Here is a 23940-nt window from a genome sequence, read left to right on the forward strand (position 1 = left end):
AAGCCCCACGCTGAGCACAGAGATCACTTAAAAATAAAATCTTTTAAACTAAATGAATTGGAACAAACCCAAGGAATCTCCCCAAAATGTAAAACACACAAAAACTAAGAAAGAACGGAAAATGGGAGGTAAGCACAATTAAAGAGGTGTGTGCGGAAGCTCGGTCCCCGGCCCCCACAGCAGGCCCGCAGGCGGAACCAGACACCCCCCAACACCGCAGGCGGCCACCACGGTGGCAGCTCAGACTGACCAACAGAGAAACGCCCGCAGCAGCTGGGGCCCGGGTGCAGACTAGTTAGCTACCAGCAGGGTTCCCGGGAACACGGCTCCCTCACCTTACAGAGGGCCTCGTTCCAGAGGTGTCGGCAGGGTTTCGGGACCAGGAGACCACTTCTGCCCCAAATGGGTGCAGCCCCCGGGGACGCTGCTGCGGCAGAAGGGGCCCCGTGCTGCCTCCTTCCACCCCCCCACCCCGGCCAGAGCCTGAGTCTGCGTGTGCTGGGACAGACGGGGGACAGAGACACCCGTGTGCGCCAACGGAGCGCGACCCATCGCCTGCGCGATCACTGCTGTCGGCAGCGCTCGGGCTCGCAGAGGACATGGGCTGCGGCAAGTTGAACACGAGAAATGAGCTGAAAGCAGCAGCTGGGAGAAGGAATGGGGTCGGGGGAGAAGGGCGCAGAGCAGGTGTCCGTCCCAATCAGCTGGCCAGGAGAGTTCGGTCTCGGTCACGTGTGACCGTGACAAGAATCAAAGCATTTTGAAAGCAACCACGGGACAGACGGTAACGGCCGCGGTCCCCCAGCTCCATCCTGATCCTGCCCGGCTGCCCGGCACGGCCTCAGACAGGCAGGCACATCGGAGTCTCCCCGTCAGGTGCCGGGGACCTGTGTCACACACCCTCCAGCTCTGACCCGGCGACCTGGGGACCCCTCCCAACCTGACCCTGTTTCCAAGACACCTTCCCAAGGGGAGCGCAATAAATGTTTAGTGAGAAAGAATGTCAACACGAACACAGAAGAACAGGATTTGTTCCATTTCTTAAAAAATGAACCAGTTCGCTTTAAAACTACACAGATTTAAAAGGGATTTTAAAGAATCGACAAAGTCGTCCGTGAGAGCTAGATCATAAATACGCGGACTCTGTGGGCCATGTGGCGTCTGTGCACCCGGGCCGCTCTGCGGCTGGAGCCAACACAGACGGAGACCTAACGAGCGGGCCGGCTGTGTCCCAGTAAAATGTTATTTAAGGAAGCTGGAATTTGAATTGCACATGATTTTCACACGCCGTGAAATACTATTTTTCTTGTTTTCAACCACATAGAAACATAAAAGCCATTCCGAGCTCACAGGTCCTACAAAAACAGGCAGCGGCAAACTTCTTCTAAAACCCAGAATCCCAAAGCAGACTGTCAGTGAGAACAGTGCCGGCACCCCAGCGCAGTGCTAACGAGGTTCCTCCAGGAGGACCCCGGCCCCAGCCCCCCCAGTCCCGTCCCCTCTGCCCCTTGAACAAAATAGTCCTGCCCTTGTGGGAAGGGACCCCGAGCAGCTCACACGCAGCACCGTCCCGGCATCAGCGCACGGAGCAAAGCAAGGCACTTGGGGGAAAGCTGAAGCGTTCCAGCTTCTGACTCACAGAACCACCTGTTTCTAGGATCTCCAAAGCCCCTCCCCAGAGCCCTGGCGGACACACACGGTTCTCCCGTACCTGAGAGCAAGCCCTGGGAAGTGGCTAAAAGCTCAGTACGCAAAGCAGCAGCCGCGTCCCCAGAGCCCAACCACCCAAAAACGCTTTGTGTCGGGGGCCAGCGTTTCAGTCACAAACTGTACACACGTCCAAAGTGGTTTTGCTCAGTGTATTTGGAAATCAGTTCCACATGCGGCTGCTACACGTTTCCAGAAGCTGCGAAAAGCTCACGTTCATTGATCGGTGATCAGAGTCAGCGGACACCCCGGTCTGCGCGTCGCGTGCGCACAGCTCACGGGGAAATCACACACACGCGGGACAGCCTCCACCGTTCCCCTGGAGAACAGTTCCTGCCGGGGCTCCCGGGTCCTCGCACAGCCTGAGAGCAGCCGAGTCCGTGCCCTGTGTTCCCAGCGAGCCCGCGACACGGCGGCAGCTGTGCTCCCTGTGCGGGCACCACGCGGGGACACAACACAGGTGCGGACGGAGGGCCAGGGTCCTCCACCCCCGCGAGGCCAGCGGCCCCTGTGCCGGGCAGCGCGGGCACCGTCGAGAGGGAGACACGGGGGCAGACTGTCCATCGCGCTACCGCAACACATCTGACGCGTGACCCCCCCAGAGGCAAACGTGTCTGGCGTCCCGGGAAGAGCGCCGCCACATTGCCACCACCGCGCCGTGGGTCCGAGCGCCTCTGACAGGAAGCACCAGCGCTGCGGGGCACCGGCGCTGCTCGTAGTCTCTCCAGCGGGATCACCGCGGCACAGCCTCCCTTCAGCCAGGGGTGCCTGAGACTCCAGGCAGGGGAGCCTCTGCACAGCGGCAGAACATTCTACAGCCCAGGACACCCACTAGTTGAGGACAGCCCATGTGTGCCGAGTTGGCGCAGAGCGGACTGTCACCTAGTGTGGGTCAGGAACAACGTCGCCCCTTCGCTTCCTAGAGGGGCCACCGGCAGGGAGGGGGCGTGCCAAGCCGGGGCGGCTAGGACGAGCACCTCAGGGAAGCCTCCTCCGGCTTCATCTTCTTGGCCTGCCCGTTGGGCCCCGGGGGTGGGTTCTGCTGCCGCCGCTTCTGCAGCCTCTCCTCCTTCTTCCTCAGGTAGGCAGTCACATTGTCAAAGGTGGCCTTGTAGAGACCACTGAAGCCCGCGTCCACGCCAGCCAAGCCTGTGCGGGATGAACAAGAACAGACGGCAGGTGGGACAGGGAAAACTGTGCCGGCGAGGCCCCGCCACAGTGGGACTGACCCGGGGCTCGGCACGGGCTGGCAGCGCCTGCTCCAAGGCACCCCCACGGGGCCCGTCTCCTGGCGGCCACGCCAGCTGGACTCAAAAGCCAGGTCACTGCTGGGAGACGAGGCACGAGGGCTGCCACCATGCCGTCAGCTGCCCCATGGGGGTCCCTGAAATGGGGACTGAGGGTGGCCTCCAGCCAGCAGCCAGCGAGGGACCAGGACACCGCCAACCTCCACTCGGGTGCCCGACATCGGATCCCACCCCCGGTCCTCACGGGCAGGCACCGGGACCACCAAGCCTCAGGACCCACACACGCCGCAAGACAGAAAGTAGTGTTTTCACCCACCGAGTGCAGGTTACTCACCGCAGGGCAACCTAACAGGTGCGGACTGATCAAAGTATCAAGCTTTGGGGGCATAAAGACCACAGACCAGCCCCACGGGGTGGACCTCACCCTGGCCACAAACTCCACAGGGACCGTCAGCAATGTCCATGCTTGTACCCTGCACAGTGACCTCCCCGCTCACTCCGCCGTCCCTACCCTTCCTGTGACTTTCAGGCCCAGCCAGCCTGACTTCCCCGGGCTCTCTCGCCTCGCACCTTCCCCCACCCCTGCACGGCGGACGGTTGGCTCTACCTGCAGAAGCTCAGGGGAGTGAAGCCCGCCGCCGGCCCCGCCGGGTGAGCCACAGCAGGACGCGCTGGCCCCAGGCCCTAGCAGGGAGGGCGGCACGTGCCCGGTGAAGCAGGCTCGCTCGTGTCCCCCACGCAGTCCTAACACAGGTCCACTCGACAAGCAAACGCGCACCGGGCTGGGGAGGACGCAGCCCTGTCACTGCCCTGGGACTTTCACCCTAAAAGCAGGGATGGAAGCTACCCTGGGACCCAGAACCAACAAATCACACGAGAATGCCTTCCACGAGACGTTTAGATCACTGCTACTTGTCAACAGAAACGGAATTTACGTCTGCATCTCTCGAGTTCGGAGAACTCTGCCTTCTCCCTGGGGAGTAATTTGAAAGATGTCTTCTAGGCAGTAATTCCTTTACTCAAATGAAAGCGTCTGGCTCCCAATGCTGGGCGGCCAGTCATCCTTCTGACAGTCGCTTCAGGTCTCTGCTCAAGAAAAGCATCACGGGGGGCATCTGGGGGGCTCAGTCACTGAGCGCCTGCCTTCAGATCAGGTCGTGATCCCAGGATTCTGGGATCGAGCCCGCGCAGGGCTCCCTGCTCGGCAGGAGGCCTGCTTCTCCCTCTCCCACTCCCTCTGCTAGTGTTCCCTGTTTTGCTGCGTCTCTGTCAAATAAATATATAAACTCTTAAAAATTAAAAAAAAAAACACCGCTGGGTCTCTGGAGGCTTGTAACTACAGGTTCCCCCTCCTCTATGAAAACGAATGGAGGGAAGTCAGGGCGCCTGGTGCCTCAGCTGGCTGGGCATCTGCCCTCGGCCCGGGTCATGGTCCTGGGGTCCTGGGCTTGAGCCCTGCTCAGAGGGGAGCCTGCTTCTCCCTCTCCCTCTGCCTCCCCGCTCATGCTCTATGCGCTTACTCACCCACACGCTCCAATAAATACAATCTCTTAAGAAAAAAAAAAGAAGGGGCGCCTGGGTGGCTCAGTCGTTAAGCGTCTGCCTTTGACTCAGGTCATGATCCCAGGGTCCTGGGATCGAGCCCCACATCGGGCTCCCTGCTTGGCAGGGAGCCTGCTTCTCCCTCTCCCACTCCCTCTGCTTGTGTTCCCCCTCTCTGTGTGTCTGTTTCTGTCAAATAAATAAATAAAATCACTTAAAAAAAAAAAAAAAGAAACGGAGCAAGGTCTCACCGTTCTGCAGTCTCAGGCAGGACTACGGGACAGCAGCACGAGCTGCTCACCACGGGCCCTTCTGCTGACCAGGACACGTGGCTCCGATCGCCTGGTCGCTCTCCTCGCGGACTATGGTCCCACAAGGAAGGGGACTCGCCTTCTCACCACAATCTCTCCTCTTCCCTCAGCCTGGTGTTCCTACTGGGACCTGCCCTGGGCCCTAGACATCCACGGGCAGTCCACTGATGGTCCCCACGCCTGACTTTGTGGCTAGGAACCACATGCTGTGGCTGCTCAGAGCCAACAGTCAGAGCCCGTGAGCTGCCCTGCCACTCCGTCCAGAGGCCCACCAAGTACCGGCCCCTCCCAGGGCCCTCGCCCTGAAGGCAGAGAGGTGGGTGGCACTCCAACCCTGACCCCGGTCCCCATGCAGCTCAATCATCCTGACGCGGACTGCCCGGGCACGGGTCAGCTCCTCGGTGCCCCAACCAGCTGCTGGCCTTCTGGACAGGGACATGGGCACATGCCACACATCCTGGACTAGCACCCACGGAGGTGGTTCCTGCTGCGTATGCTATTCTGTAAGCTGGCCCCGTCCACGGCCAATTCTGGACATCATCCCAGAAAGCAGGCCGTGCCCACACGCTCACCTTCCAACATGGCCCAGTTCCCCTGAAGATGGGCGGAGACCTTCTCTAAGGCGGCGTTTTCGGGAACAGCCTGAGAAGACAAATGGAAGACATTTACCGGAAAGACGCAGGACTGCCGCCCTAGCGCAGCGCGCAGAGGCACAGACCTGTCGGCCGTGGTCGAGGTGGCTGGGCCCTCGGGAGCACCAGGCAAAGCCGGCCAGCCGTGCTGGCACAACAGACACAGCAGTCACCACATGGCGTCACGACACAGACCCACGCTGCGTGGGCTGCCAGCGTCCCACACCCTCACTCGTCACTTGTGACCTTGTCTGAGGAGCCTGGCAGGCGACACACGCCGGCTAGTGGCATTCTGTTCGCCACTACTTTTTAGATGAAAATACCCAAAGGGTTCAGGGGCATCTCCAAAGCCTCAGTCAAGCAAGCTCTGGTAAAGGAGGGCCCGTCTGCACAGCACTCTGGCGGGCGTTCCCGGATCCCTCCCCGCAGTGTCCTAGGAGACCCCGCACGGGCAGCAGACGGCCCGGCATTACAGACGGGCGAGCCAGCTCAGAGAAGGGGTAAGGCTCACATGTGTCCCGGGGAGGAGAGGCTCACTCAGCCCACGGCCCACACGCCTTTCTCTGCTCCTGATTCCGTGCCCCAGATACAAGGCCACCCTAAGCCTGCCAACATCAAGGACCTACAGCCAAGCCTGACCAACTGCTGGCTTCTCCGCTAAAAAGACACGTGACCGGGACAAGCACAAGAAAGAACTACGCCCACGAGGGCGACTACCCCACAAAGAAACACTGCAGGCACCATGACGCCAGATGAGCTGGCCAGGCAGCCCTGCTCCCCGAACCCCCGTAACGAGTCCTCCGGCCACCACCACAAGGATGCAGCCCCAGCACCAAGACACGATCAAGCTGGAGGCAGGCACAGCTGGCACACCCCCACCTCAGCCATACAGGCGGCAGGGGCCCAACGCGTCTCACCTGCCACCGGCCGCCCACGGGCCTGCAGAGCACAAGGGGGGCTTCCCGGCAGTCTTGCAGGACCCACAGTCCCCGGCCCTCCTCGAAAGCAACGTCCCACACTCTGTGCTGGAAAGCCAGCTGCTGTCTGTACGCCAGCTGCTGTCTGCGGGCGTCGAGCTGGAAGATGTAGACCACGGGAATGCTTTCCGCAAAGAGAGAGAAAAATGATTAGAGCTACGACGGGGCCTGTGTGGGTACGACGGGACAACGGACAACAGCTCAGCACGGTGCCCAGATCACAAGACCCAGCCTCCACCCGCCGCCAGCATCTTGACTCAAAGCTCATAACAGACTCGGCCAGAAACACTCAGCAGAGCCGCCTCCCAGCCCACGAGCCCCAGGAACTGAGGGGTAACAGAAGTCTAAGTCAGGGAGCTCGGGGTTAGCTGGTCCTGCTGTGACGGGGAGCCAGTGCAGAACAAAGGAACAGGTCATGGGGAAGGGGGCCGTCCCACCTGCAGCAGCTGACGGCACGGGGCGCTGGGCCCAGGCCCCACCTGGCTCTAACCTGCAGTCACGTTTTATTTGTTCTATTTATTTATTTATTTAACAGACAAAGATCACAAGTAAGCAGAGAGGCAGGCAGAGAGAGACAGAAGCAAGTTCCCTGCCAAGCAGAGAGCCCGATGCGGGGCTTGATCCTAGGGCCCTGGGAGCATGACCTGAGCTGAAGGCAGAGGCTTAACCCACTGGGCCATCCAGGCGCCCCTGCAGCCGTGTTTTAAAACAAAGATGCCCACTGTAGGCTTGCTGTGAGGACAAACGAGCTGTGTAGAAATACAGGGTCCCTACCCAGCACAGGAGCAACGCTCCAGAACCCACCATGGGGGGCTGGGAGGGGCACGTGCTCCCAAAATCCTCCTCTGTGGCACCGGGAGCCCTAGTGTGGGTCCCACTGTGAGCAGCCCTCGGGTGGAGCTGACGAAGGTGGGACTTTATCACACACCAAGCCCAGCTGGAGGCCAGTGCATTTAAACAGGAAGTCACAGTGCGCCACTCCACCCTAAGGAAAGGAACCCACCTCCATCTGGCAATGGCCATCCTCCCGGAGTAAAACTCACTGCGGGGACAGGCTGTATGAACAAGTATGTGAAGCCTCCCCATGAAGGAGACGGCCCACGGGGCCACAGGAGCGACCCGCGTGTTCCCTCCTATGGCAGGCGTGCGGGCCCCCAGAACAAGGCCATCCGCGCGCGAGTGCACCCACCAGTCACACAGCAGCGCCACGCAGCTCTCCTGGCCCCAGTACGCGATCCTGGACGCCGCGGACCTCTGCAAGGAAAGGAGCAACGTGACCACATGGTCACCTGTCAGGGACCCGAATCAGGACTGTTCTGTTCACACTGAGATCAGACACAGCCAGAGCTTGACAGGTGCCACTATGGTCAAGGAAGGAAAATAATGAAACAGTCCAGGAACTTTCTGGAAATCAGCAGAAGAAAGGCGCAGCAGCCACCCCGTTTCACAACTGCAGTGTGCCACGGCGAATAGCAGAGGCCTGTCTTTCTGTAGCTCTGGCCTTCCCAACGTCTCCGAAGCCAACTGGTCAAGGACAGGAGAGGACATTGAACCTAGGGAACCATTAACAAGACACAATTGCATGTGCAAGGTCCACACACCCTGGAGAAGTGGCAGTAGAGGCCTGGTGTTCACCAAGCCCAGCTGGAGGAGCACGGGCCATGCCCCAGGGGCTCCCAGGAAGGAACTGAGAAGCCCAAGAGACGGGGCCATCCACAGCTCATGCAGGCCACGTGTCCCGGGCCCGAGGTCAGAAACCTGCGGGTTCGTGGGCCTCTCTGCCGCACGCTCGCCCCCGCCTCTTAAAGAGACTAAAGTCAACCTCACCATCCGAGCCCACCAAGAGCTTAACTGAGACCGCGAGGGTGAAAAAGTTACCAGAACAAATCAGGCGTCCTTGCGCCATGGGCGGGAGCGGGGGGGGGGGGGGGGGCCACCAGGGCCACAGACGCCCAAGCAGGAGGCTCCATGAGTGGGCAGCCAGAGCAGCAGGGTCCGCTGACCTGGGGACCCAGGCATCACTTGGCTGGGTGGCCAAAGGCCCAGAGTCCTCGAGGCTGTGGCCCGCGGTCAGGCCTGGCCTGCCCACTTCTGAGGCCAAGTGAGGGCGACGGCTGCAGAGCAGTCTCAGGAGCAGAAAGACAGCAGCCAACCCAAGAACGAGGCAGAGGAGCCCCTCGACTCTAGCCAAGCCTCCTGCAGGCTGGCAGGGGCCACACGGGGGCTCCAGAGGAAAGGGCAAAAGTCCCTGATGAGAGCCAGGACCCTGGTCATCAAGAAACCACGACGGCCGGCTCTGCGGGCCTGGAGAGCCACGGATGCGGAATGCTCCCTCCCCGCCAGGCCCAGAGAGGCCTCTAGGAAAATGGGTGGGGTCACCCCTCAGTGACCATACTGGACCTCAGGCGTGCAGGGCACCAGCCCAGGAGTACCAGAGAGCAGGGTGTCCATGACGACAGAATGCAGAGCACCCCAAAAGGCAGCCCATTCTCCCCCGAAGATCTCTCACCATCAAAGCCCCAGGAGACCTGACCCAGGGATACACTAGCCAGCGTGGGGTCCTGGGGATGAGGGGCGGTCATGAGGTTAATCCACGGCAGACAAGGAGGGACAGACGTGGGAAGGGTGCTCAGCTCCCTGACAGGCTCCCTGCTCAGGCACCACGGTCTTTCCCATTTCCGAGCAGGACTGGCGGAGACGCTCCTGTACCGGGCTCGTTCACACGCAGTAAGGGGAGATCAAAGTTACTTTCCCCTTACGGGACGGGGCACCTTCAGAATCTGAAGCCCATGATCTCTCCCAAGCTGGAAGGCGTCTGTGTTGACGGCAAGGAAATGTCTCCAACACAAACGTGGGCTTGTTCCCAGGACCCCAGGGACTGGAAAGGCGCCCTACAAGCCGCGATCACCCCGAGCCAGAAGCGGGACGTTACCTTGTCACCCCATGGCTCCTCCGGTTCCCGCAGGCTGGTCAGGTGACAGCAGTGCAGCTCTCGGCCACTTCGGTACTCCCAGAGCCTCAGGGTGCAGTCCTGCACACAACACGGACGGGTCAGCCTGCGCACGGAGGGGCAGGACTGCCTCCAAGGATGGGGGCTCCCGAAAGGGGCCGGGTCACCGCCCCGCGGCACCCAGGTCACATGCTCTGCCGCGAGGGACGACTGTGCGGCCGCGCCCATCATCCGCAGAACGCCCGAGCCCCCACGGGACAGCAGGGGCAAGAGACACAAGACAAGCTGCTGGTCACTCGCAGAACGTCAAAGACCGCAGCCGCTGTACTCGCGCAAGGAAGATACACGCGTGCCCACACACACACACACACACACACGGATGCTTCAACAGTCAGGCATTCGCACAGGAGACGCGTGGGCAAGGCTGCTGAGCAGGACAGCTGTCCCACATCCCCGATCGGGAGCGGGTGGAAACCCGTGAGCCTGTCCGCTGGGGAAGACGAGGAAACAGGCAAGTGTGCAGAAAGCCTTACTGCTCCAAAAACAGGCACAAACACTGGAGAGCGCTCGTGTTAACGACGGCTCGGGGGCGCCTGGGTGGCTCAGTCGGTTAAGCGCCTGCCTTCGGCTCCGGTCATGATCCCAGGGTCCTGGGATCGAGCCCCACATCGGGCTCTCTGCTCAGCAGGGAGCCTACCTTCCCCTCCCTCTCTCTGCCTCTCTACTACTTGTGATCTCTGTCTCTCTCTGTCAAATAAATAAATAAAATATTAAAAAAAAAAACAAAAAACAAAAAAACGGCTCGTCACAGATCTCACCAGGACAGGCCGCGGGCCCAATCAGGACACACCGGGAAGGAGGCAGAGCCTAGTGGCTCAGCCACTTGGCCGGTACCCCGGGGCCCCCACCCCATGCACCAGAACCCATCGCGGACCACAGGTGTGCACAAGCCCACGCGCACCTGAAGCCCAGATTCCGAGCAAACCAGGGAGACAGCACCGCGCAGAGTTCCCACACGCCTGGAAGAAAAGGAAAAACAGCGAGTCCCCCAGAGCGGCCGAGCGGGTCATGTGGGGTCGGGCGGGAGCGCGAGTACACCGGGAAGGGGAGCGGCAGACAAGCACCCCTGCCCCGACGTCCCTCTGCAGGGACAGGAAAGCGTGCTCCCAAAGCATGAAGACTCGAGGACAGAAAAGTGATGAGACAGGCAATCGTGAGGCCGCCTAGGAGCAGACGAAGGCAGGCACTGGCTGCAGGAGGCCACGACACAGCACACTGGGCCCAGCAGGCCCTCAGCGGCACAGCCACCCAGTGGGAGAGCAGTCAGAGTGCCCGGACTCCCCACCCCTGCGGCTGGCAGAGCTACAGGCTCACCACCAGGAACCAGGGAGCGAGAGACACCACCAGCCCTCCCCAGTCACGTCCCGGAGCACGGGGACACGCCTGATGCCCAGAAAGGCAAAGACTGGGCCAAGTAACCACCAGAGAAGAGCTGACCTAGATGGCCCATGGGTGCCTGACTCCAACACCGCGGGCCCCCAGATCCAGTCTCCACCATGCCGGCCAGTGCCCTGTCCCCATCAAACGTGGACAGACGCGATCACCGGATATCTGTAGGAAACCTCCACCACACAAGGCGGACAGCACACGGGGGAAGGAAACACACATGCGAGCTCGGGGAGAGCAAAGGTCCTGCAGTCGGGACCCACGACCAGGGCACTATAAGAGGAGGACACTTTGAGGACAAGAAAAGGCTCCTGACGGTTACCGGGAACAGCAAAACGGAATCCCCACAGGACACGGCAAAACAGAGCTGAGGAGAAGTCCCAGAAGCAGAGCAGAGCACAAGAGAGGCCAAGGGAAAGAAAACAAACCAGGCAACCAACGTAGCCCAACATCCCACAACACAGACTGGGGGAGAAGTGCTCAGTGACGACACTCCTGGGACCAAGGACCCTGAGCCGCAGGGGCCACTGACCGAGTGAGCCGGTGTGCAGAGCCTGGCCCCCATCATCCCCAACTTCAGAGCACGGGGCGAGAGGGCCCCGAAAACATCCAGAGAAGGAGAAACAGATCCTGCAGCAAGAACCCACTCGGAACGGCCACAGATGCTCAAGCCCAAGTACGGAGCCTGCCGAGCACAGACAGCGACCAGAGAAGCCACCCAACCGCTGGGAGGAGCTCTCACCTCGGGCTCGAGGGCTGGGGGTTAGGGGCACTTCCAGAACCCAGGACAGCAGCCTCACGATACACCGTCCCTCCCCCTTCAGAGGCACTGCTCCCGACACAGCAGGACAGACAGGCACACAGAGGATCAACAGGAACAGGGGAGGTGCAGCCTACCAGGAAAGAAAAAGACGATGGGCAAGACGGCGTCCCCACCACGGAGACGGCGGGAGAGCTCGCGGGAAACATGTGCTCTTGTTTCTCGCTGCTCTCTGGATACTCTCTGTAACTGCAGGGCCGTTACAAGGCCGCGGGGCCCATGGGCACACCTTGCAGGGCGCCACGGCCATCTTCCGCTGCCGGCCGAATGGCAGAATTCCACTTGCCAGGTACAGGTGCTTCCACCGGAAACGAACTGCGGGTGCGGGCACACGGCGGGCAGCGCACCCCCTGCCCCACCACGGCCTGAGCACCAGCCCTGCTGCGTCCTCAAACAGGATCACGAGCAAAATGCCCAAGCCGGCCAAACTGGTGCCAAAGTCAAAGGTGTCTGTTCTGCTTTTCTGGGCGCTTAAATATTTTCTTAATCGTAAAAAAGACTTCAAGACACAGGTACAGCAAAATCCACAAAACCTGCCGCCTCTGGGGGCCCCAGCCACACGCACTCTCCGGTCTGCTGTCGCTGGACCACACATGGGACGGCAGACGCTGCAGGGACACAGGCGTGGGGAGGGAGCAAAGCACAGCCACGTGGTGGCCGGCCGCCTGCAGCGGCCCAGGGAGGCCACAGCGCCCGCCCAGAAACCCCCACTCTCAGGAGGTCCGGAGGGGGCTTCCGCGCACCCCGCCGCCCCCGCTGCCAGGCACCTGAGTCCCATAAAACGGGAAAGGACAGGAAAAACAAGAGGAGGGACAGGACAGAGCTGGATGAAAGAATGAGACACAATCAGTAACTCAAAACCTTCGCTTCGGCGAGAGCTACTGCTTAACGATCGTTTTACAGATTAGTCCTTAGGCCCGAGTCTCCGATCACTGAACCACTGTCCCCACTGCCGGGACACGTAGGTTTTCGCTACCGATCAGAGCCCCACCAAGGCCAGGGGCCCTGCCCGAGGGCCAGGATGAAGAGCGGCACGGAAGCCAGGTCCCCGGGACGCAGAAGGGGTCTTCCCAGCTACTGCCGGAACAGAGCTCATGATGCTGGTACGGATGTGACAGCTCTGAGGACACAGTCCTCACACCCCACTGCAGTGTGTGACACACACACACACACACACACACACACACACACACACACGCACGCACGCACGCGCCCTCCACGGAAGGCCCTGAGGAGGAGCCAGCCGCAGTCGGCTCCAAAACTCGGAGAACAGGCCCCATCTAGTGGCCAGCCGCTGAGTGAAAGCGCCCGAGCGGGGACCAGAAGAGCTCGTGGAGGGCGGGCCGGGGCTCCGCACGGCTCCGCACGGCTCCCCTGCTGAAAGGCGCCCGCAGGTGCACACAGCAGAGTGAAACACTTACCCCGGAGGAGGACAACAGCAGCTCGGGGTGGTCGGGCAGCACGAGGATGCGGCTCACGAACCTACAGTGGAGAGAGAGGCGCAGAGGGAGCCCGGCTCCAGGCTGCTGCTGTGGCGTCTGCTCGGCCCACCGGTCATGAGAGAGAAGCCGCCCCCTCCTAAACCCCTGACCCCCCACAAAAACGGCCACGACTCCCACATGTAGCGAGACAGCACCGAGCGAGCGTGAGGACCGCACCACGTCATTCTCCAGGCCCCAAGAGCCATGACGTGACAAACAGGAGTGGCCCTGCCACGCTGGTGGAGAGATCCCGGAGCGCCTGTGCTGCTCACTCCAGCGGCCCTGCTCACACCCGAAACCTTCCCTGAAGGTCCGTGACGGCAGGGAGCCTCGGGGACAGACGAGCAGGAAGGAGCAGGGACGGAGGACGAGCAGCAACACTGGCCCGTAGACAGACTCAGACTTCCTGTCCTTTACCCCAGGGCAGCCCCGCACCCAGCGGACCCCAGAAGCCCCCCGGAGTCTGCCAGCTGTGAGCCAGCCTCTAGCCCCGCAGGACCAGCCTTCCCCGCTTCTCTCCAGCTCCAGGCAAGGCCCGCGACCGGCTGGCCCAAGGACTCCCCTGACGCAGGGACGGCCATTCCAGAGCCCGTGAGTCACCTCATGGAAGGCCCGTGAGGTTCACAGGGCCTAAGTCTGGGTGCTGGGTTACTGGACAGCTGCATCAACGCCCACATCCGCCATAAGGAGCTACAAACCAGGCCACCAGCGACCTTCGCAGAGGTCACCTTACATTCCATTCAAATCCAAAGACTCAGAAGCAATCTCAGAATTAAATTAAGTCTCTCCAACGTGTTCCCCTGCCTCCAGTAATTAAACGTTAAACGCTTCAGCAAACAAAACAAAGGGCTCCCCCGTCCACACGCTGTAATTAGGCTCGTGCCCGAGAACAGCAGTGTTCCTCAGAAATGCCTCCCTGCAAGATGTCAAAATTCAATTATGGAACAGCTCCCGCTCGCCAGAAGAGGTCATAAAGGACGGACCACCGCCCAGACTCAGAGGCGATGATAAGTCCCAGACCACTCAAATTATTGAAGTATGTTTCCCCCCAGCACGCACCCCTCTCCTGGCTGCCCACCACCGCTGGCGCTGACAGATGTCTACACCAAGGAAGAAGCATTCTGGAAACAAGCCCTTGGCTGGAGGCCAACGTGAGGACCACTGGTGAGTGCTTAGGGCGGGAGGCAGTGGGCTCGGAGTGAAGGCCTCTCACAACGCGGGCTACGCTGGCTCCCGTGGGCACGCCCTGGGCTCCGAGACCTCGGTGCCGACAAGGAAACCTCTCCCCAAAACACACGGGAAGGGAAGGGAAGGACGCGGCAGGGGTCCTGACAGCCCCGGGTGGAACCCTGCCCCGAACGGGGCCTCGCTGGGCAGTGCTGCGCATGCCCGGCTGTCTGTCTCCTGCGAGGCCCTGGCCAAGGGGCAGGTGGTGCCGGCTCCACCACCGGTGCCCAAGCCGAGCGGCCCACCCGCGCTCCGAGCCCGAGCTTCATCCTGGGGGGCAGGAAGGGGACTCACTCGGCATGCCCGAGGCAGAAGGACTCGATGCTGTGTGGCGCCGCAGCCCAACTGACCCGGATCTTCTCGTCCCGGTCGGCGGTGAGGACGTAGCGGTCGTCAGGACTCACGGCCTGCACACGGGGTCAGAAAGGACAGACCTGCTGGTGAAGGAAGCCACAGCTGGCCCGCCCACCCCGACCCCTGGAACCTGTCCCCAGCTCTACATTGTGCCACGGTGGCGTCCAGATGCCCAACTCAGTGCGGCCCCTCCCTGCTCCTGCCGCACCCCCCGGCCTCCAGCACCCTCCCTCTCCTTCCTCCTTCAAGTGTCCCCATGGCCAGCCAGTCACCAAGTCCTGGGGGCTTTCCTTCAAGGACCCCTCTGTCATTGTCCCTGCCTCTCATTGGGTCCTACCCCAGCTGCACCTCCCACCGGCTGCCCGGGGCCTCGCTGGGCCTCTCGGGGAAACCGCTCCTGGCTCAGGGTTGCAAAGACACTCAGGTGAGGCCCATAAAGCTTGGGAACAAGCTTGGGCCTTGAGACGGTGACTGCCCTCCCACACGCCCCCTCTACCTGGTCACCCAACCCGGCTGTCCCTTACATGCAGAAGTAACCAGCCACCTCCCAAGTGGCCCAGACATTCACCCTGTCAGCCTCACCTTCCCGAATGTCGCTCCCACAAAGCCCCGCCCACGGATCTGCGGAGCTGTCCCTGCTCCAGAGCCCGAACCCTGACAGCTGGGCTCACAGACCCAGCCTCACCCCCCATCGGACGCCCTGCCCCTGGACCCAGCGGGCTGCAGCAGGTTTAACGGGGCCCACCACCCACGTACCACATCCAGCAACATCGACAGGTGCCCAAGCTCAAGCCTGCCACATCCCTGTGGGTCGGACACAGAAAAGGAATACACGTCCCCAGACTTGTCGGCCACCAAAAGCTTCTCCTCGGAGGCCGTGAAGGTCAAAGCCGTGCATCTCCTCACCACGGTCCTGGAAGGCAAGAGATGCCCGCCGTTGGCCTGCACAGGTCGGCACGAGGCGGGCCAACAGACCTGCAGGCTGGTCCTGCTGCTGGCGGGTCAGCTCCACGCCACGTCGCCCCTTCCAGTCACCACAGGTGATGTCAAAAAAATCAAGTAATTAAGAGAACGGAAACAAAGCCAATGACTTGGGCCAATTTAACTTTGGAATATCTTTGCTTTTGTGATAGCGGAATCCGGGTGGTGGACACTTCAGGCGTCCGGTACGAAATCATCTCACATTTGCTCTGTTTGAAGATGGTCATAATAAAATGTCGGGAAAATTCCCCTTTATTTGCCCTCTGACCCCAGCGCCTCTACGGTGCCTTCGGGGGAGGACAGCTTCACAAACACCCAACGTGCTCCAATCAGAACCAGAAGAGCGCACACCACGCAGGGCCTCCTACCCTTACAGCTTCCCGTCCAGGACCACCGAGTCCATGCCCCAGCCCAGGAGAAGGGGAGGGCAGCCGGGCGGGAATCCACGTGCGGCTCATGCACACGCCCCTGAAGATGGGGCAACACACCTGGCGGCAGGCGTGGCACTCACGGTCCCTCTCCACAGGGACGACTCCGGAGGAGGGCAAGCGACCACGAGGGAACGCACTGCTGAGGGGGCCACGTCCCGGCTCAGGCTGCGGGACGGTTAACACACTCCTAAATACAAACACTTGGGCCAGATTCACCAGATCAGTCACATGTGCCAGTTGCTTCCACACTGCACCAGCCTAAGAAACAAAGTTACGGCCCCTGACATACACACATGGCGACCCTTCCGATCCCACCGGGTCTCACTACTGGCAGGGCACAGGGGCCACGCAGCTTCCTGCCCGCAGCGCTCACACAGTCCACCTCTTTTCCACTGGCGTCTCCACAGGGCAACAGGCCTGAACTTCTCACCCCACAGAAGATGCCACGCGTGACCCTACTTCACCCATCAACAGCAGCCTGTCTGCACCGCCTACGTCTGCGGCTCTCCTCCAGAAAGCGGGGTCCCTGCCTTCCTCTGTCCCCAGAGGGTGTGGAAGGGGACTCACCTTCCCCAGTGTCCGTGCACACGGGGCCCCCCAGCTCCCCGCTGCTGGAGCCCCACACATCCCTTGAAATGGAAACCAAAGCTAGAAGAAGCCACATGTCCAGCACGAGGACCGAAGACCGCCCACATTCTCGGGAGCAGAAGGACGGAGGACGGGAAACCCAGGGCAGGGGGCCCGCAGCCGTGTCCCCAGGCTCCGCCACCCCCAGCGGTGGAACCTGCTCCCGCACTTCCCTGAGCCGGGGCACAGCGGACGGAAAGACAAGGAGCAACTTAACACGGAGAAACAACACAAGAGCGAGCACGGGCTCTGGCAAGACTCACCACCTCTCCGTGCACGCGTCACTGAACGCCATTGTGCATTCAGAGGCACTCACGCGGCCACACAGCCACCAATCCAGAAGGACGGCCTGGGCCAGGCCCACAGCAGGATGCAGCACGCACTCGCCCCAGCACCCTCCAGAATCTTGGCCCTTTGTCCTCTGCCAGTGGCGGGGGGGGGGGGGGGGGGTTAGGGAGACGTTCATCTTCTCAGGCCAAGTCAGTCCTGGGGGGATTCCAGGATGCTGCACGGAGCAGGTGGGGGTGAGGACCTGAGGGGTCGGGTCACAGGCGTGGGCAAGCACGTCATGAGACTGGACAGCAGGTGGTCTGGCCACTTTGCGCCATCAGAAGACACGGGCCTCACCATTTGTCAGGATCTTTGCACTCCCCCTTCCCTCCAGAGTCACGGGTTTCACAGCCCAGCGTTCCCATCCTCACACCCCCCGGGGCCAGCCTGACCCTCTCCCCTCTGCCACCTCCAAGCGGATCGCCGCTGGTCAGGTAGCTAACTGAGCCCTGAAATCCCCCACACTTAGTGCCCACTCAAGCCCCCCTCCGGAGAGCCACACTTGTTCCACGGACTGAGTGTGTGGCCCGCCAGGCCCTGCCGGGCACTGAAGACACCCAGCTCCCCAATGCCACACACCTCCAGCTGCCAAGCAGCTCCGGGAGAACCACCTCATTTCCTGGGGCTCTGCCCTTCCGCACATGCAGCATTTCAGTACAGGCAATTTTCTGAAATGCTGTGATTTCCTACGTGACATTTTTCACTAACAAACACACACATCACAGCAGAAAATATCATGTCACCCCAAGTACCCTATCTTTAACTCGGAAAACCTGGCCTCGGTTCTGGGCCTTTGTCATTGCAAACAGAAACCTTAAACCAAGTGCTGCTACCCACCGTTTCCATCTGGGCTTTTCCTTAGAACCCTGCGTGATTAATATTAAAGCCTCCAGACAGCGAGCTGTGAGCAATTCCCGGTCCCACGTGGATCTCGGGGGCCCGGGACACCTGCACCGCTGAACTGAGAGTCAGCTGCGTGGAGGGTGGCTGTTTATCTGAGCAAGGGGTCCGTCTGGGTGTGCCCCTGACCAGCGTTAACGGCCACCAGACCAGGCAGCACGCACCCTACACTGAGCTCAGTGAACGCCCACAGGACAAGGCAACCTGAGAAATGCAGCCCCTAGACCCGCGAATCTGGCCCGACCCCTCCATCCAGTGGCTGACGCAGACGGGATGGGAGCTGCCGGGGTCCCGAGAGCAGTGTCTGCACGCACCATGGACCCCCACAGGCAACACGAGAGGCCCTGCACACCCAACGCAGAGGTCTCCAACACAAAGCTGGTCTGCTGATGTCAACGTAAAAACCAATTATGGGGGAAGAAACCAGGTGCCAACCGCTGCATGCCCCCCCTGAGCGCTCCTAGATCTCCAACCGAAGTCGCCAACACACTACCTTCCAAAGACAAAACAAAAACACAGCATCTTCCCCTCAAACACCCATGGGCCACGGTGCGGAGGGAACTGGACAGATACACACAGGACTCTGTGCCTGGACACCCATCCTGGGCCTCACACACCACAGACCCTGCCCTGCGTTCCCCAACAGCCTGACAGGCACAGAGACCCGCTGCTGGTCAAGAGAAGGCTTCCTCCCCTGCAGACCCTGCACCATGCCAGGAGCGCTCGGGGAAGGGCCAGAGCCCCGCCAGGAGCCCCGGGCACCCGCCCTTCGGTCAAGGTGCAAGCCCCACGACAGGAGGCAGGGGTGAGTCGGCAGGCTGTGCAGGCGGCCGCTGGCCCCAAGTGCAGGATGAAACGCTACCCCTAAGCCGCATGCACACACCACACAGACCGCCACCTGCACCTGCCCCTTTTACTCTCCTCCTAGAGAGTAAGACGAGGAAGTTCTCCGCAGTACAGCTGCGAGCCAGCTACAAAGTGGAACCCTTTAACCTCGGCTGTTAGGTAGTTCAAACACTACGACCTGCGCGAGTTTATCGCTTACTCTCCAGGGACAGCTAAGCCGTGCGGCCTGGGGGAGGCAAGGATGCGGGCTGACTCTGCTCCACGTGGGTATTTGTCCCGTAACGCCAGCCCTCACCCACGAGAGGAAATAAAGAACTTACTACCGGGACTCTGTCGGAGCAAGAGAAGTGCACGCCTGCCCGGGACCTGCCCCAGCAGCCCCCACCTGCTCTAAGGCTGCTGACTTTCTTCATTTCTGCCAGCGCAAGGCTGGAGGACCCTGGAAAGCAGGATGCCACGGTGGCCAGGGACACCGACTGGACCCGGAGGGACCAGGGGCAGGGCCCGGTCTGCCCTCTGAGCTGACGGACCGGGATCAGCGCCCCGACTCCCGCCAGGCGTGTGGGTGAGAGCGCCCCCACCCCCGCAGACGGCTGTTTCAAGGACTCAGTCGGTCAACACACATAAGGCGTCGACAAGACTGCCTGGCACACGGCCGAGGCGGCGTGTGAGCTGCTCTTTCGCTACGTCACGGTCACTACTGCTGTGGGCATGCAAGTGTAAGCTGTGCGTTCAACATGGTAATGATCCAACGTGAGCATTTCATACCTGACACTCAGACATTGCCACGGTTTTGTACGGAAAAGAATCAGGCGCTTACTGTCATCAGTTAAAGCAAAATAACCACCAGACTTGGAGAAGGCGGACGCCAGGATCGTGTCACTCCCCTTCTCCACGGGCTGCCCGTCCTCCCTGAGGAAAAGAGGACAAGGACCATTAGGGCCTACCTGAGTAAACAAGGCCGCACTCCTTCAAGCTGGCCTTGTGCGTTTATGGCACGAGCAGAGACAGAAAACGGCATGAGGTTCAGGGAGCCAGAATACAAACGCGTTTTAAGCAGACTAGGGGAGGCTCAGGACAGCCGTAATTTTTAAGGAATAAATCTAGTTAAACAGAAGAATCTCTCAGCATACACACACCGGAATCCAAAGAGCTGAGCCAGAAAGACCGTCAGAGAGCACACAGCCCACTCCCTCACGGCCAAGAACGAATCAAAGACCAGAGTCAAGAACTAAGTCACATTAAAAAAAACTGAGCCTTTAAGACCATTCTAGTAGAAAAAGGCACCATACAAAATGATCACACTCTGCTTCCCTTATCTTTCAATTAACTACAGCTAACTTCGACACACAGCAAGTTCCACTGCATTATTTCAAGATGTCCACAGGAGTTAATTACGGACAGAAACTGGAGGTCTTGAGAAAAAACCTACTATTCTTAAGGCCAAATTTAAACTTAGCTCCACATTTCCTTCCTGTGGTCCTACTTGGTTCATCCACAGGGCAGAAACTCATCCACAGAAATGAAGAATTCGGTGCCAAGGCAACTTACTCAGTGCAACAATTTACCTCTCAGGCTACCCCGTCCCATTTAGTCCGAGCACGATCAGGCCTTAAGAGTCTGCCCCATCATCTCACCCTTTATTCTCCTGGGACTTCTTTTCCGCAGTACTGCAATCATATGTGAAAGGGACGTCATCGTCACTAAGAGAAAACAGAAAGATTTTAAACAGAGCACTTTATGAGTAAAAATGTGAGATTTTTTTTCCTCTGGAGCACCAATATTCTCATACCCGATAAAGTAAGGGTCTTATCCACGGCAAGAAATTGTCCGGGCACAGTACTGCAGAGAAACGCTACAGAGCTTTACCTGCTTCATCTTTCCAGGTGGGCCATACACAACTGGCATGGTTCCGTACCCAAAAAATCGGTTAAGCAAAACAAACGAGGACAAAAACTCAACAGGAAGTAATACATTCTTCTTTCACACCCTAGAAAACCAATGCAAGATGGTTCATGTTTTTTGGTAAGATTCCTGCATCCAAATTAAGCGGCCACCGCTTAAAAATGTCTCAACTACCCAAGAAAGCTTGTGGCTGTCAAGCACCTGCCAGCACAGGAGTGAGACCCTAAGCGCTGGCGAGTTTATGCCCATCTCCTCCCTACTACATGGCCTCTGCAGTAATGCGCTGGGACTCTGCCCATGGAACACTGTGGTGCTGGAAAAAGTAGTTCTCTGAGTCACAAAGTCTGCCACCATCACTCTACTTCCACAAGAGGCACAAAGGAGAAATCGTATTTAAAAAAAAAAAAAAACAGAGGCACCGGGGTGGCTCAGTGGGTTAAGCCTCTGCCTTCAGCTCAGGTCATGCTCTCAGGGTCCTGGGATCAAGCCCCCCATCTGCTCAGCAGGGAGCCTGCTTCCTCCTCTCTGCCTGCCTCTCTGCCTGCTTGTGATCTCTGTATCAAATAAATAAAAATCTTAAAAAAAAAAAACAACAACAACAAAAAACGCTTCCTCCATGAAGTGTCTGCCTTGGGCTCAGGTCATGTTCCGGGGGCCTGGGATGGAGCCCCCGGTGCGGTTCTCCGCTAAGCACGGAGTCCCCTCCTCCCCCCCCACCCCCGCTTGTGCGCGCGCGCTCTCTAACAAATAAAAACAAATCTTTAAAAAAACGAGGGATTTAGTGCACTTGTTACCTATCAAGCGTCCTATCAAGTGTGATACCGCGTGTCCCAGGAGCACGAGGTACCGCGAGCCTCTGCACATCCCTGGAACACACCGCAAGTTTGTGAGTGAGTTTTCGGGGAAAACTAAGAGAGCGGGGTTTCCGGCTTCGAGCCGAGAGGCCGCGTCTACGTGGGACGCACGGCCCCTGCAAGCACGAGCCAAACCGGGAGAAGGCGGAGGCGCCGACGCTGCCCAAGACAGGACTCTGGGATCCGCACCTACGGAACCCCGGGCCGGGCGGGGGAGGAGCCTGAGCCGGGAGCGGCCGCACCAGGAGGGGAATCCCCGGAGCCCCGAGGAGCGGGCGCGGCCGGCTGGCGAGGGGGGCGGGCCCACGCCCCGAGAGCGGGAGAGGCGGCCGGCGCCCGGACTCAAGCAGCCTTCCCCCCCGCGCCCGCCAGCAAGGCCCGCCGCCCGCCCCCAGACGGGAGGCCGCGGAGGGCCCACCCCCGGCCCGCGCCGCCCCCGTGACCCGCCCCCCAGCGCCGGCGCCGCCCCGGCCGAGACCGCGGGTCTTGACAGACGGCGCCGTCGAGGGGCGCCCCGGCGGCGCGAGGGATCGGACTGTGCAGGCCGCGCCGCGCGTCCGCAGCCCGGGCTCCCCGCGGCAGGCCCCGCCCCCTCACCTGCTCGCGGTGGAGGTGGCCAGGAACCGGCTGCCGCCCCGCACCACCAGCGCCTGCCCGCACAGCGCCAGCCCCGCGCAGCTCGCCATGCGCCTGCCCGCCGCGCCACCCCCCACGTGCGCCGCCGAGCCCCGCTTCCTGCCGGCGCTGCACAGTGACGTCACGCGCCGGCGCCGCACAATGACGTCCCTCGGCCCGCCCCCGCGGTGGCGGAGCCGAGGCGTGCGCAGAAGGTGCTCTCCGCCCTCTCCCTCTCGGTGGCGTCTGCTCGGTGGGTCGTCGCGGGTGCGGGGAGCGCGGACGCCCTCGAGGGAAGGCAGGCGGAGAGTTGGGGGGCCCGCTTCTGGATCTTTCTCCGCCGCCGCCGGGCGACGTGCTCCTGCGGGTACCTGCTGGGCTCCCAGTACACGTTCCCGCAGGAGGCGGGCGGGGTGAACCCCCTGCAGCCCCGGGGTGCTCGGAGCTCGGGCGCGGGGAGGGACCCTCCGCGGCCTCCCCTCCCCCACCCTCGGGGATGGTCTCGCACCCCATCCTGTGCACCCAGTCACTCAGATCCCCTTCCCTCCGTCGCCATCCGAACCACGGCGGGCCTGCCGCCGCCCTTGTCCCCGCGGATCGCTGCCACGCTGAAGCCAGCGGCTCCTCGCCCAACGCAAGTCTGATCGTCGCGCGCCCCCGCGTAAAACCGACGGGGCTTCTCGTTGCTCCACGGCAAAGACCGGAGTCCTAATCATGCTCTAGCAACTGCCTATGTCTGGCTCCCGTCCGTCCGCTCCGCAGCCTCCTCGGGGCAGGCCCTTTCTTCACGCGGTGACCCGTCCCACGCACTGGCATGGTGCACTCACCCCAGGGCCTTAGCACATGCCATTCTTTCTGCCTGAAATGTTCTCCCCAGCACCCCATCCATTCGCTGTAACTAGTTAATGATGGTCACTCAGTTTCATTTCAGTGGCCTCATCAGTCAGGGAAGCCTTCCCTGCCTTTCCATTATTTGTATTCATGCTGATTGGTTTAATGCCTCTGCACACTACAAATGCCTAATCTGGAAGGCTGTGGTCATCCCAGCTTGCAGCACAATACCTGGGGAAAAGTCCATGCCCAATCACGATTTGCTAAGCACATGAATGGGACAAGTAACTCTCTTAAATGAGCAGCTACTGTCACGGAAAAGTGAAGGAATGACGATGGGCAGGAGGCGTAGGAAACCGGGAGAATGCTGACCCTGACCCCACCTCCTGCATGAATCAAGGATGAATTTATTACCTGAAATCGGGAGCGCCTGCTGCTGGCAGAGCAGAATGCATGGGAGAAAACCAGACTTCCTTAAAGGCAGTGCTGCTAAAGGATTTTCATGGAGGAAGCTGGGAGGACAAAGGGCACAGAGTTTGGGGAAAAGAGGTAGAGGAGGCAAAAGCAAGGGAGTACCCACAGAGGGGTTGCTGCTGGGTAGTAACTTCAGGGGAGGCAGGAGACTTCCCAGAGTTTCTGAGAATGAATCTGCAAACATTTCTGTTAGACGGATCTAGCCGGGACAGTGGAAGTCCATACGCATGGTCTGGGATGTTTTTCAGGCATGCAAGTGAGTTCACAGTGTCTGTGCTGGGCAGGATAGTGATACTAAGACCACAGAGATCCCAGACGGGGGCCAGTCATCATGAGGCTCATGAACAGATTCAGCTTCCTTTCCAGTCGTCCTTTACATCTTCTAAAATGTTCCATGACACACACTCGAATAGACAAAGCTATAATATACCTATTTGATCTGACCTTGAAGT

At 60.3% G+C, this 23940-nt stretch overlaps 1 protein-coding gene across 4 annotated transcripts; it reads right to left on the reverse strand.

Moving 5' to 3' along the window:
• Positions 1-6: 6 nt before the first annotated feature.
• LOC111155741 (WD repeat domain 4) lies at positions 7-22290 on the reverse strand. 4 transcript variants are annotated; one of them, XM_022516114.1, is made up of 12 exons: positions 22166-22290; positions 20447-20512; positions 19578-19721; positions 15451-15607; positions 14635-14747; positions 13054-13114; positions 9357-9447; positions 8636-8640; positions 7606-7670; positions 6357-6540; positions 5380-5449; positions 7-2856 (listed from the first exon to the last, which is right to left on the reverse strand). In XM_022516114.1, the coding sequence occupies exons 1-12, from the start codon at positions 22252-22254 to the stop codon at positions 2672-2674; spliced, it is 1230 nt and encodes a 409-aa protein (XP_022371822.1). In that variant the 5' UTR covers positions 22255-22290; the 3' UTR covers positions 7-2671. The 4 variants fall into 4 exon arrangements, with proteins under 4 accessions (XP_022371822.1, XP_022371820.1, XP_022371821.1 ...); XM_022516112.1 differs by lacking the exon at positions 8636-8640 and adding an exon at positions 21509-21580 and having other exon boundaries at positions 9349-9447; positions 22166-22264; XM_022516113.1 differs by lacking the exon at positions 8636-8640 and having other exon boundaries at positions 9349-9447.
• Positions 22291-23940: the final 1650 nt, after the last annotated feature.

Source organism: Enhydra lutris, unplaced genomic scaffold, assembly GCF_002288905.1.
Source record: "Enhydra lutris kenyoni isolate GAN:26980312 unplaced genomic scaffold, ASM228890v2 scaffoldscaffold43, whole genome shotgun sequence".
Taxonomy (NCBI): domain Eukaryota; kingdom Metazoa; phylum Chordata; class Mammalia; order Carnivora; family Mustelidae; genus Enhydra; species Enhydra lutris.